This window comes from Astatotilapia calliptera, chromosome 4, assembly GCF_964374335.1.
Source record: "Astatotilapia calliptera chromosome 4, fAstCal68.1, whole genome shotgun sequence".
In the NCBI taxonomy this organism is placed as follows: domain Eukaryota; kingdom Metazoa; phylum Chordata; class Actinopteri; order Cichliformes; family Cichlidae; genus Astatotilapia; species Astatotilapia calliptera.
The window spans coordinates 34,981,695-34,995,209 of NC_137425.1; the positions used below are offsets into that span (position 1 = coordinate 34,981,695).

The window sequence follows — 13,515 nt, forward strand, 5'->3', positions numbered from 1 at the left end:
GGAGGAACAGTGCTGCTGGTAGCATCAAATACTACTCTGGGATTATTCTGATTATGATTTTTTAATTCTGTTGAAATAAGATCTTGACTTTCACGGCCTCATAAAAGTGGGAAAATTCTCTATGGACAGCCAAACCCTTACAGCCGCCTTTCAGTAGGAACATCGCTTATTTAACCAGGGGAGCCAGAAGCAGCAGGAGCAACCACAGCAGTGCTCACTGAAAGCATGTACTCAGCATTGTCATCAGGTAAGGCTAGATGCTGGAGAAGAGCATGTCCTGCAGTGTGAGTAGTGCCACATACGTGTTAAACAAAGCTGTTCATGAATCATTGAGTTAAAGTCTGACTGTGATGATCCTACCCGACAGTCAAAGATGCACAAAGCTGAGGCTTTATTCCAATACCACAACAGGGCTGAGCTTTCCCAATTTTAGCAATAATCCTCTTCTTTAGACATAAATCTTTTTTATGCAGCCACATGATGCCCACAATGTTCTGAACACTGGGAGATTTTGTTCTCACGCTGCCACGTTTCACTGATAAACACAACAAGTCATTTCAAATAAACTAATTGTTCATTAGACACTAAAACGGACTCCGCGTGGGCACACCCACTCCGGCCTGAGTGGTAAATGGTAAGTGGACTGCACTTTTATCTACGCTTAAGCAGCTTCTTTCACACCACAACACGCACTGTGATGGAGACGCTGGAGGCAGCTACGGGTTCAGGAGCCTGGAGGAGTCACAGATCAGACCACTGACCAAGCCCACCACCTGAGACACAGCTGCCCCTAAGTGTGGGTTCCACCCTAACCCACTGTGGGCAAGCGTGGGCCAGTAAACGCGTGTGTGAAGAAAACGAAGCCACAGAACATGTTTTCATCACATTGAAAAACTTTACTGCTGAAGAACTCAACTGAATCAGACCATGTGCTGTTTACTGACAGTCAAAGATTTCTAACAGGGTCTGTTTGCGTGGGTGAACGATTTACACATTACGTAACAAATCAAAGATTCACAGCTGAGAGGAGACAGAGGAAAAGCAAACCTGTGGCGACCCAGTCTGAATAAGGGAGCAACCCCATAGAAAGTGCATTTCCTGTGCTTAACGCCAGATTTATACCAGGAAACCAGCTGAAATGAGCCAAAGCCAGAATCGCACTGACACATTTATTATGGCCCAGTGATCACAGTCAGTTTGACCAACAGCGTCCAGTGACGAAGACAAAGGTGAACAGTAGTGACTGACGTCAGACTGACGAAGAGCACTTCCTCTCACAGACTCGGCTCCGAATGAAAACACGGGAAGTGACCTGTCGGTGACATTCCGCTCCGGACTGCGGTCACACGGGGTCCCAGCTTCTGGGATAAAAAAGAACCGTAAGAGGACGATAACAGGCCACGTAACGAGTGCAGCCAGCTGCTACAGGAAGTGTTTACGTCAGCGGCGTGATCGACCATTAGCCAACCGAGGCTCAGGTGCAGCAGGAATGCGCATACAGACACGGGCTGCTTCATAACAGAGACCCACGGCGGCCAGGTACGTCCCGAGCCCGGTGCTGTCGCGGGCCGGAGGGGTAGAAGCTGGGAAAGGCGGCTGCTGTTTGTGTGCTCCGCTTGTGTAACGTAGCAGCGGCCCCGGAGCTGGAGGCGTCTCGTTCACACTCGTCCCGGGTGTTCAAATATTAAGAATGGACGTTTTCACGCAGCGCTTACAGACATCAGAGACACGCGTTCAAACCTGTCACAGCAACGTTTAAACACGTCTGTGTCACTGAGCACACAGCGCTGTGATACTTGATTCACTGAGCTTTGAGCGAAAAACTACTACTGACGGGCGCAGTCACACATCCACGTGACCCACTCCGTTTCACGTGACCCACTCCGATTCACGTGATCCACTCTCACATCTTTTTCCAGGCCTCGAGCCTCCGGGCCTGGCACATCCAGATCACTGGTCCCATCTTCCACAGCATGAGTAGTTTTTCCTTATGATTCAGAAAATGATTTGAAACTGTGGAATTTCACATGCACAGTCCAGCTACTACAGGACTGTCACAGATGACGGCTGTTTTTCCCATCGCTCCTGGTTTGTTCTGGAAAATCTGCCAGCTGCACCCAACGCACCCACTACATCAGGGGTGTCTAACTCCAGGCCTCGAGGGCCGGTGTCCTGCAGGTGTTAGATCTCACCCTGGGTCAGCACACCTGAATCACATGATGAGTTCATTCCCAGGCGTCTGGAGAACTTCAAGACATGTTGAGGAGGTCATTTATCCATTTAAATCAGCTGTGATGGATCAAGGACACATCTAAAACCTGCAGGACACCGGCCCTCGAGGCCTGGAGTTGGACACCTGTGCACTACATGAACAAAAGAGAAATCTAAATCCCATCAGTGCACAGATCTCCTGTGGATGTAGGCGTCCTCACATCCGTCTGTCTCTTCATGTAATCCCAGACACACTCGATGTTGAGGTCAGGGCTCTGTGGGGGCCGGACCGTCACTTCAGTGCTCGTTCTTTGTGTTTGGGCTCGTTGTCCTGCTGTAGTGTACGTTTGGGGCCAATAAACAGTCATTTGTTTGAAAGCATTCTTTGTTTACAGCATGTTTACACACCTGCCTAAAACTTTTGCACAGTACTGTGTGTGTGTGGTAGTTTTTTTTTTTGCTTGTGTTTTGTAATCTTTTGTTTCTTTAGGTATGGGAGCTGCTCCAAGCCAGTGTGAGGGTGTCACCGAGGACTGTGTCCAGCCCAGCGGGGCGGGACAGGAAGATTCCAACCAGCCTATCGGTGAGAAGGACAGCACTAAGAGGACCAGCTGGAGCAGGAGATGCAGCTCAGCAGACACTGTTCACTGTCCCACCTGTCAGGGCACCGGGCGTATACCCAGAGGTAGTGAACACACACACACACATGCATGTCTGGTTTGATATCCTCGTGGCCATCAACAATGAATGCCTGACCCTAAACCTAAGCTCAACCCAACTGTAACCCTGACACTGAAACCACATGTTGAGTGTGAAAAACTGTCACAGGGTGAGAAGCCCCCCAGTGGGGTCAGCGGTGTGCCACAGGGCTGACACAGACATGAGCGGTCACGGTTTGCTTTGATAACCCAGCAACGTTACGTCTGCCCCACTTTCTTCTCTAATCTAAGAACCTTGTTCCAACTGTGTTGCAGGTCAGGAAAGCAAGCTGGTTGCTGTCATTGCCTGTACTGACCAGAGGCTGAGGCCCAGACACACGTAAGAGAGCTGCTGATGCTTGTTGTGTTATGCATTTGTGTTTCTCATGTTTTGTCCTCACTCAGGAAGCTGTATGTGGCCTCGTCTGTCGGGCTGTGCCTCCTGGTCAGCGTCCTGGTGTTGTTCTTCCTGTTTCCGCGCTCCGTGATTCTGTCTCCAGTAGCTGTCAGTTCATCCTCTGTTTATTTCACTCACGACGGCGTGCAGATTAACATCACGGTGAGCAGAGAGGGACGGCTGTGATGAACGGAGCAGTCAGGCTGTGCAGGGACGGACGGGATGATGGCTCTTTGCTTTCTTTTGCAGAACGTGTTGAACATCACTAATAACAACTTTGCAGCGGTGCAGGCCTACAACCTGACAGTACAGGCACTCAACTTTGGCACGGTGCTGGGAACGGTGTCCATCAAGAACGTCGTGTCTGTCAGACCTCTGTCCATGAAAACGGTGAGATGTGACGCAGTCACCACAGCTGAGAGGAAGGAGCACACACCTGTCCTTCTGTGTAGAAGTGCAGCGAGGCAGGATAAGAAGAGAAAAGCAGATAAATAAGAGCGAGTTTGTCGCGTTTCCTTCTCCTGCTGATGATTTCTGCCGTGGCATTAGCTCAGCAGCTTTTAGATTTGAATGAAGTGTTCAAATTGGTTTTATGTATTGCTGATTGTTGTTCCATTGATACTGCTGTGTGAGGAGGTCTAAGCTTTTTCCAGTTTGTTTTCCTGGTGATAGTCGGGGCCACAGCCAGGACTGTTTTCATCTGTTTGGAGTTTATGTTTAGTTCTTCCAGATCACCATGTAAACAGACGGAGGGGCATAGCGGGATGTTGTGGTCGAGGGTTTGGGATGTTTTGGTAGTTTTTTTTTTTTTTCTTTCCATGGGGCGATCGTGGCTCAAGAGTTGGGAGTTCATCTTGTAATCGGAAGGTTGCCGGTTCGAGCCCCGGCTCGGACAGTCTCGGTCGTTGTGTCCTTGGGCAAGACACTTCACCCGTTGCCTACTGGTGGTGGTCAGAGGGCCCGGTGGTCCGGCAGCCTCGCCTCTGTCAGTGCCACAGTGGCTGTGGCTACAACTGGTGGTGTGCCATCACCAGTGTGTGAATGGGTGAATGACTGGATGTGTAAAGCGCTTTATAAATACAGGCCATTTACCATTTCCAGAAGTTGTGTATTGGTGGTCAGACCAGGATGTGTTAACGTGCTCATCAGTGATGTGTGCAGATGTCTGAGTCAGTCGGTCCCGTGGTGTGCGTCCTGTGCTGTGTGCGGACTGTAGTATTTTAAATTGTTGGTGTTGTTAGTGCAGATTGGACTGTCTGTGTGGATGTTGAAGTCGTTTTGCTGTTTGTTGATTGGAGTGTGCGGTGCATTGTCATTAGAGGGTTTTCGTGTATTCAGTGTTTTTGGTGACTTTGCAGTTTCAGTGACGCTGTCTTGCAGCGATGTTGTGCCAGCTGAGTGTTGTTGATACTTTGCTTTGGTGGAGTGTTTGAGTTGGAGAAACTGTTTCCTGTCAATGAGCTGTTGAAATGATCGTGATCAAACATGTGACAGAGGTGTGCGACGTGTTTTCCATTTGCAGTGAAGTCGGGGTAAGTCCATATAGGTGTTTGAGTTTTAGGTGCAAACATAGTGTTTTCTTCCTCGTGTAGCACCTCTGTGAATTTGTTGAGATTGAGGTGTTTGTTACAACTGCTGCTTTTGGTTTATCGTAGTGTTTTGATCCATCGGATAAACGACGGCCATGTTTCTCCAGTGTTTTCAGGACAAATGTCCAGGTTAGGTGGTCAGAGGCTTTTTCTGCATCCAGTGAGAGCTTAGTTGTTATGGTTACTGTGGTGAGACAGATGTATGAGGCTGAAAAGTCTACGTGTATTATTTGAAGGATGTTTGGCTTTAATGAATCCTGCTGAATGACAGATAACCGATTGGATGCAGGCTGTTGGAGCACTGCTGATGTCTTTGTCTGTAACTGCAGCAGCGAGCTGGCTCTGTTTGACCTGAGCTGTATTCATGTGACGTGTTTGTAACATTCGGAGAGAGCTCCATCTAACCAGAACAGATTTTCACATATCCCAGTCACTGATGAGGGCTTTATTTGGTTTGTTCACGAAACAAAAATGAACATTGAAACATTTCACTTGTCCAGAGCGATGTTTCCTCACTGATGGATCTGATTTCTGTTATTTTTGTGCTTTTAATTTAAGGAAGATTACTGTTGTTGAGACTTTGTTCAACAAGTATCACAGTAAGTGAGGAATGACTCTGCATCTCTCTTTCTTCGCAGTACTCCTTCATGATACCCATCCAGCTGACAGACCCTGGTTTGAGGTGAGCCTAAGTGGGATGAATTTATGGTCAGAGCGGTTACTGGGGGGTCAGAGGTCACTGAATCATATCTATTCTAATGCATTTGCTGTCTAACAGCAGATGTGTGACACGAAGCATCCAAGTCTGAGTCTTTCTCTGTAGACTTAAATCTGTATTCGTCAGTCTGCTGTTTGAAGGTTACATTCTGCACAGGTGATGTAGAAAGTGGTGAATGTTGTTCAAAGGTTGGTTTGCACTGTGAAATGATCCAGCTCTGCTGTGTCACGCTCTCATTTAGCAGCTGGTGCACAGTTTGTTTCTGTTCTGTGTCTAAAACATTTCATTCTCCTGCCTCTGCTGTCTTCCCTCTGCAGTAACTACTGTAAGAAAGAGTCGCTGCCTGTCCATATTCTGTATGTGAACCTACAGTAAGTATGACATCCTCCTGCTTTTGTTTCAGCAGGCTCGTAGTCTTCTTCAGTTTGTGCAGAAAATACAATAAAGAAGTTTTAAAGTTAGATGTTAACAAGCTTATATTATCAGTGTGGTGTAGTAGGTCTTTGCTCTTGGCTGTTTTAATTGGTTCTACATTATTTGAAATCTGAACATTTTAAGCATGAAGAGATTCACAGAAGCTGTTCGATCCGATCACAGCTGAGGTATGAACATGTCCCGACTGTAGCCAGCAGTGATTACCTGCATATACAAGGCTGTATGTGGCAACAGCAGCCAGATCAGATGGTCCTGAAGGAGCAGTGAGTCTGCTTTGGTCTTCATGAATGTTTGCTGGTACTTGTACGTGACAACGAAATGTGTAGGCCATCCTTCTTCTCCGCTCCCAGCAGGGAGTCGGTGAGGGAGAAGTGTCTTCAAACTCGGGCTGACGCACAGCTGTGAAGGTCTGCAGTTTCCAGCTTGTTGATTTTCACGGTGATCTCTGTGCAGGATATCTCTGACAGTCTTCTGCCTGGCCCGCTATGAGCAGCTGTCCCTGGAGACGTACGAGTACATCGACTGTGGAGCAAACAACACCGTACCACACAGCGTACAGGCCGCGTCGACCTGATGGAGGCACAGATAACAAATGCTGTGCGCGTGTCTGTGAACTGGAGGAATGTGCTTTGTAATATTTAGAGCAGGATGTTGAATGACTGTAAAATCAGTGTGAAGGTTAACAGCTGCTTTGGTTTTGAATTAAACTGACTGTGCCTGGAGAGGAAGGTGAAACGGTGTGATGTGCTGCAAGTCACGTGGTAACCATGTGACCCTGATCACTGTAGTCAGTCCATTAAAAGGACCCAGCACCTACAGGGTGGTCCAGCATGTGCTGCCCCCTCTGTAAGCTGCAATCCTATAAAGCCTTAGACGGCCTGATGATCTTCAAATGAAGCTCAGTATTTGTCTTTTTGAGAGCGTATTCACCAAACTTACTGCCAAAGACATGAGCAAGTATTCTCCACTTGATCGTCTCTGTTTGAAAGTTTGTTCAGTAATTCTACCTTCATCATTTTGGTCTTCCTCTCCTTAGCCAAGTTCTTTTTACACACCAACACATCTGCTCTTCAGGGTTTTTGGGTTTTTCTGTATATTTTCTGCCTTCTCTTTATTTCTTGTGTTTGTTATACTGAAGTGGAAGTGTGAGGCTTTGGAGCTATTTCTAAAGAGATCTTTAAGAAACTTTATGCAGCAAAATACCTTTGCAGGTCACAGCCTGTTAAAATGAACTGGCTTAATATTTAACACATGTAAGTGCAGTTCTCCAGTGAGGCCATGTTCTGGTTTTTGGTGCATTGATGAAATGACGCAGTTTCCTGTAAAGCTTCCTGACAGACGCTTCCTCTCCACAAGTCCAATAAAGCTATGTGAGCCTGTTTGAGTCCTGTGTTTGGTGAATGAATGCAGGGGGGAAACAAAGCCAACTGCAACAATGCATGAAACACAGCATCGTGGCTTTAAAACCGTCAAATCAGCTCCTGCTAGTTGAAGTTTGTTAGTCAGCCCAGTGTTTCCAGTCCTGTGTTAAACAGGCAGCTGCACTGCTGTGAGAGATGGGCAGAGGCTGCAGACGTTCTGGACTAAAGTGTCCGTACGGATACTCGTGTTAACCAAAGTGAGAAAGTACAGGCTCTGAAAAGTACTCAAAGTAACTCCTTGAATGTTTAATGAACCTTGTGCTATATTAATGTAATATTAAAATAATATTAGTAGATGGAATAAAAGCTTTATTTCAGTTTAAGTGTTAATTCTACTTGTCCTCAGCTTGAATCAGTCAGATGGAGCATGAGCAGAATCTAAAGAAGGACTCATTCAGATCTGTTTTCTGCTGCGTGCACTGTAGAGGGTGACTTTGCCTCTAAACAGGGAAATGAGCACAGTCAGGGTTTAGCAAGTGGGGGAACATCAAAGTCAGATGTTGTGACTGATTGTGAATCACAACTCAGTCGTCTCTATCGAGAGCTTCAGTGATCAGCTGATCCAGGGTGCTGCTGCTCACGGCTCTTTGTGGATGTAAAGAATTGAATTCAACAAGATGCCAGCTGATGTTTTATGAATTGTCTGGCTGATTTCTGTCCTCTACACTGACAGTATACTCTTTATACTGTCTTATATTAGACACTATACAGCTGGTATGAAGGTGAACGAATCTCAGCATCATCAGCTAAAGATCCAGAGCATTGTCATTCCCAACATGTAACATACTGACGGTTTGTCACAGTGTCGGGATGAGAACCTGCGGTGATGATCATATTAATCTCTGCTACACTTGATGTAACGTAACTCTGACCGTGAGCACAGCAGCCGCTGAGCAACAGTCCAGCACACTGTTTAACTCCACCACAGTGCAGCAAACTAACCTGTTTATCATGCAGCCTCTAAACAACACTGAGACAAACTGCAAACAAACAGTTGTGTTTGCTGATGGTTGTTGAACTGATAGAAGTCACTTAAAAAATACTGATCCTTTTATGTTCACTCCTGGCCAGGCAGATGCTGAAGTACTGCAACTGCAGTCATTCTGGTGCTGTGCAGAAAAAGAAATAAAAACAGTGGCCCACTTTAATCCCAGACTATTTCACACGGTTTTGCCTCTTTCATCTCATTTTGCGACATCCTCTGGTGATTAATACACGAACAGGACTGCCTTTCACGTGTTGCTGTTGAGGCTCAAATCAGGTTGATGTTTGAAGGTGTGATGAAATAACTCCCCTTAAAATCAAAAGTATGTCTGCTTTGTAAATGTAAGGAGTGGAAAGTACAGATATTTCTCCGATAACGTAGGGAGTAAAAGTAAAACATTGTCAGGAAAAAAATACTCGAGTAAAGTACAGATACCTGAAATTTCTACTTACAGTTTTTTCTGAATGCTTAAACACTAACTGTGATTCCTGTAGCACAATCTCTAAAACTATTCAGACTTATAGCAAAACCACTCACTGAGTTTGCAAAACTAAAAGCACAAAAACTGCTTTGCACTCAGTTTGCAATTTTGTAACACACACTTTGCAAAACTGTAGGCACAATTCACTGCACAACACTCAATTACCACATTTCCAACACACTCCTAGCAAAAGTATACACATGTATGGCTATCATTAACACTAATTTGCCAACTGTCTGGCACACTTTCACATGTGAAAACTTTCTTAGATAATTAGTTCACTTTGCAATCAGCCTAAGCACTATAATACAGGTAAGCTGTGTGTGCGGAGTACAATGGAGGGAGCAGAAAGAGTGAGAAGTAGAGGAGGCCGAGGAAGAGGACGTGGAGGTGAAGAAGTAGGATGAAGAGGACGACAAGGACAAGGAGGAGCAAGAGGAAGACGAGGAGGGGGGAGAGGAAGGGTAGGAAGAGTAAGAAATAGAATTGCTGATGACATCAGAGCTACAATAGTGGACCATGTAATCAACCGTGGAATGACCCTGAGGGAAGCTGGCCAACAGGTCCACCCTAACTCGAGCCGCTACACTGTAGCAAGCACCATAAGGACATCTTGAAATGAGAATCGGTGAGTACAGTCACTTCGCACAAAGATTTGTAGCACTGCCATATGCCAATGAGAAACACACCAATACCATTGATGTAAAAATACTGAAATTGTTACTTTACAGAATTGCTAGATGACCAGATGCTGGGGGCAAAGGAAGCATGTTCACTGCAGACCAAGTAACCCATATAGTCATTATGGCGATTGCAAATAATCCTATACTTGGAAATAAACACTTGTGTTTGTTTTGATGTGTTTGAATAAACAGCAGTACTTGAAGTTTGGATCCCTCTATGCTTATGGATCTATGACAGAAGTATGAGCTCAAACTGACATAGCCTACCTTGTGCGCAGAGAAAGCAAAAGCCAGATGTGTTTTGTATTCATACCATCAGTGTGCAGTTGGCGCATTGTGTGCTTAGTAGATGATGGCTTGTGTGTACTGTTTGATACGGAAACACCATTTTTACGAAGGTGTGAGGAGTTAATCCAGCTGTGTTTGCTTTTGCAAGAGAACTACAATGTTTTGATGATTGGGTGACAGGTTTTCTTATTTGTGTGAAGAGTTTTGCAAAATTAGCCAATAGTTACAAAAAATGTGCTTAAGCAATCAGAAAAAACTGTAAGAACATTCAGACTAGAAAGCAGGTCTGTCTTCACCTCTCTGCCTTCTACTCTACTCAGATGGTTTTCATAGCACTGTTCTACAGTACATCACCATATCAAGTGTACAGCGTACTGCAGGGTGCTAATGCTGCTTTTGCAGCCAAAGTGGTAGTTTCTGTGAAACATACCATGATTACTTATATTGAAGTACAGTGTTGTACAGTGGATGATACAGTATATACAGTAAAGTAGTGTAAGAAAATAAGCAAAGCGATGACAGTATGTGGTTGTATTTCACCCCCATCACCTCTGTGGACTCATTCCGCTTCCTGGGTACCACCATCACTCAGGACCTGAAGTGGGAGCCCACCATCACCTCCGTCATTAAGAAAGCTCAGCAGAGGATGTACTTCCTGAGGCAGCTGAAGAAATTCAACCTGCCAACACGGACGATGATGCAGTTCTACACCGCAATCATCGAGTCCATCCTCACCTCCTCCATCACCGTGTGGTACGCTGGAGCCACTATCAGGGACAAACAGAGACTGCAGCGTGTTGTGCGCTCTGCTGAGAAGGTGATTGGCTGCAGACTCCCATCTCTGCAGGACCTGTACACCTCCAGGACACTGGGGCGTGCAGCTCGGATCACAGCTGACCCTTCTCACCCTGGACACAGTCTGTTTGACCTGCTCCCCTCAGGCAGGAGGCTCCGGTCCACTCGCACCAGAACCTCTCGCCATAAGAACAGTTTCTTCCCCTCTGCTGTTGGACACATGAACAATAACCATATGACTGTTCCCACCACTAACACATGACCCTATGCTGTGTTCACTGCATCATTCCATGTTTGCACTGATCACCACCTGCACTCATGTATATATCATGTATATATCATGTATATATCATGTATATATCATGTATATATCTATCTACTTAGCACTTTTAATTCTTATTCTCATTTTATATTTTTATGACAGTATGTTTGCACTGAAGCACCGCAGCAATTTCCTAATGTTGTAAACCTGCTCAACATTTGGCAATAAACCCTTTCTGATTCTGATTCTGATTCTGATTCTGATTGTATTTCTCTAGAATGACTCGAAGACCTTCTGGGGCAGGACGCCAACGCCTGTTCACACAACAGCAGGAACTCGCCGTCGTGGACCTAGTGAGGGCAGACAATGCCATCCGTCTCCACCAGCTACGAAAGCAAATACTTGCAGACAGGCGAGTGTTCAACAACATAAACCATGTGAGCATCACCACCATCACACGCATCTTGGGAAAACTCAGCATCACCATGAAGCAGCTCTACAGAGTCCCATTTGAGAGGAACAGTGACAGGATCAAAGGACTTCGAGCTGAATATGTACGGGTACGTGTAACTGTCCTTTACATGACAATACAGTATTGGTGAAATCCAGTAGCAGCTGAATATGTACCATATCAGTACCACATGGATCCATCCTGAGAGCTACACAGGTACCTGTGTGATGGGTGAGGGTCCTGTATGTGTAGCACTGTAGTGCAGTAATATGTTCTCTTTGTTTTACAGAGAATCTTGGCCATGGATGGAGCTGCACAGCCTCATTTTCATTGATGAAGCTGGATTCGACCTGTGCGAAACAAGATGACGGGGTCGTAATGTAATTGGCCAAAGGGCAATTGTGCACGTCCCAGGGCAGCGCGGGGGAAATATCACATTGTGTGCCGCCATAAGCCTTCGAGGGCTTCTGCACCATCATGCAATACTAGGTCCATACAATAGCCAACACATACTCACATTTCTAGATGCTCTCCATGATATAGTTGTACAGAACAGACCAGATCAGCCCAGGTTTGTGGTGATATGGGATCATGTCAGTTTCCATCGGCTGCTCTGGTCCAGGCCTGGTTCTCCAACCACAGCCAACTTGAAGTGGTATACTTGCCCCCTTACTCATCATTTTTAAACCCTATTGAGGATTTTTTTAGGCTTGGAGATGGCGTGTATATGACCGCCAACCACATGCCCGCATGCCTCTTCTGCAGGCAATGGAACAGGCCTGCGGCGACATTCAGGTGACAGCAATCCATGGATGGTTTCGACATGCAAGAGGATATTTTCCCCGGTGCCCAGCGGGAGAGGACACTGCTTGCGATGTCGATGAGGTCCTGTCTCACTGTTTCTATGATGTTTTCATCTTATCTATTTTAATTCTTTTCACCATATCATCCCTCTGTTCAGCACTTTGGCCGACACTTGATGTCTTTTAAATGTGCTATATAAATAAAGATGACTTATATTTGCATCCGTGTGTCAGAGTGTGTGTTCTTACCTTTAATTTAGGACACGCACACACAGCATAGAGTGAACAGGGACTATTATTGTCCCACAAGGAGCAACAGGACAATTGACCTACTGTATGCTAATGTGAGAGATGCATACAGAGCCACCCCCCTCCCCCCACTAGGGAAGTCAGACCACAACCTGGTTTACCTACAGCCACAATACACACCCCTCGTCCAAAGGCAGCCGGTCACAACGCGCTCCATCCGGAGATGGACCCCAGAAAAGGAGGATGCTCTGAGAGACTGCTATGACACCACAGACTGGGATGTGCTCCTGAGCCCACATGGTGAGGACATAGAGGGGGCGACACACTGTCTTACAGACTACCTCAACTTTTGTGTGGACACAGTCGCCCCTGCTAAGACGGTACGGTGTTATCCTAATAACAAACCGTGGGTAACACAGGAAGTCAAAGCTGTCCTCAACATGAAGAAGAAGGCTTTCAGGAGCAAAGTGAAGGAGGAGATGAAAGCAGCACAGCGGGAGGTGAAACGCTGCCTGAGGGAAGCAAAGGACACCTACAGGAGGAAGGTGGAGCAGAAGTTGGAGAGGAACAATATGAGGGAGGTCTGGAATGGTGTGAAAACCATCACAGGCCACTCAATGGCGTGTCCAGCGGGGTGGCCTGGGGGGGGCACAGGCCACCCCCCAAACCAGACTGGCCACCCCAGGTGCCACCCCAAAGGCAAAACAATAAAATTCAATCAAATATCAAATGTCCGATTATGTTTTCACGGTGACGCTCAGATATCCGAGTGTAAGTGAATGCAGCATCGCTTCTGCGCTATGTGCATCACGTTAGCAAAGGTAGGAGAGCCAAGCAGAAAGACGTCACTGCAGGAAACAATTTTTGGGTGAAAGAAAATGAGGACAGAATAAATGTCCCGGTAAGTAATATTAAGTTTGTTGAGTTTAGTAAACTTCGGTGAAATTAGAATACCAAGGAAAAAATAACACTTAAAGAATTATTGCAGCCGTCAAATATTTCAGACAGTATGCTACAGAGGGGAGCTAACATAAGAGTTATGCGTTATA

At 46.1% G+C, this 13,515-nt stretch overlaps 1 protein-coding gene and 1 long non-coding RNA gene across 7 annotated transcripts; both read left to right on the plus strand.

The window, feature by feature from the left end:
* Positions 1-114: 114 nt before the first annotated feature.
* Positions 115-7,432, plus strand: LOC113033033 (transmembrane protein 106B-like). 6 transcript variants are annotated; one of them, XM_026186299.2, is made up of 8 exons: positions 115-247; positions 2,702-2,896; positions 3,186-3,249; positions 3,315-3,468; positions 3,556-3,696; positions 5,534-5,577; positions 5,931-5,984; positions 6,502-7,432. In XM_026186299.2, the coding sequence occupies exons 1-8, from the start codon at positions 226-228 to the stop codon at positions 6,620-6,622; spliced, it is 795 nt and encodes a 264-aa protein (XP_026042084.1). In that variant the 5' UTR covers positions 115-225; the 3' UTR covers positions 6,623-7,432. The 6 variants fall into 6 exon arrangements, with proteins under 6 accessions (XP_026042084.1, XP_026042085.1, XP_080156669.1 ...); XM_026186300.2 differs by lacking the exon at positions 115-247 and adding an exon at positions 1,113-1,539; XM_026186298.2 differs by lacking the exon at positions 115-247 and adding an exon at positions 1,936-2,088.
* Positions 7,433-11,240: 3,808 nt separating this feature from the next.
* LOC145428400 (uncharacterized) lies at positions 11,241-12,439 on the plus strand. Its single transcript, XR_013908694.1, has 2 exons — positions 11,241-11,523; positions 11,704-12,439. It is a non-coding gene; the product is annotated as an uncharacterized LOC145428400 (long non-coding RNA).
* Positions 12,440-13,515: the final 1,076 nt, after the last annotated feature.

Excerpts from the sequence above, each read along its gene's own strand:
- LOC113033033 (XM_026186298.2), top strand. The coding sequence starts at position 2,028 with ATGCACAGTCCAGCTACTACAGGACTGTCACAGATGACGGCTGTTTTT. Across the intron at positions 2,089-2,701 it reads TGTTTTTCCCATCGCTCCTG|GTATGGGAGCTGCTCCAAGC; the intron begins GTTTGTTCTGGA and ends TTGTTTCTTTAG. Across the intron at positions 3,697-5,533 it reads GACCTCTGTCCATGAAAACG|TACTCCTTCATGATACCCAT; the intron begins GTGAGATGTGAC and ends CTTTCTTCGCAG.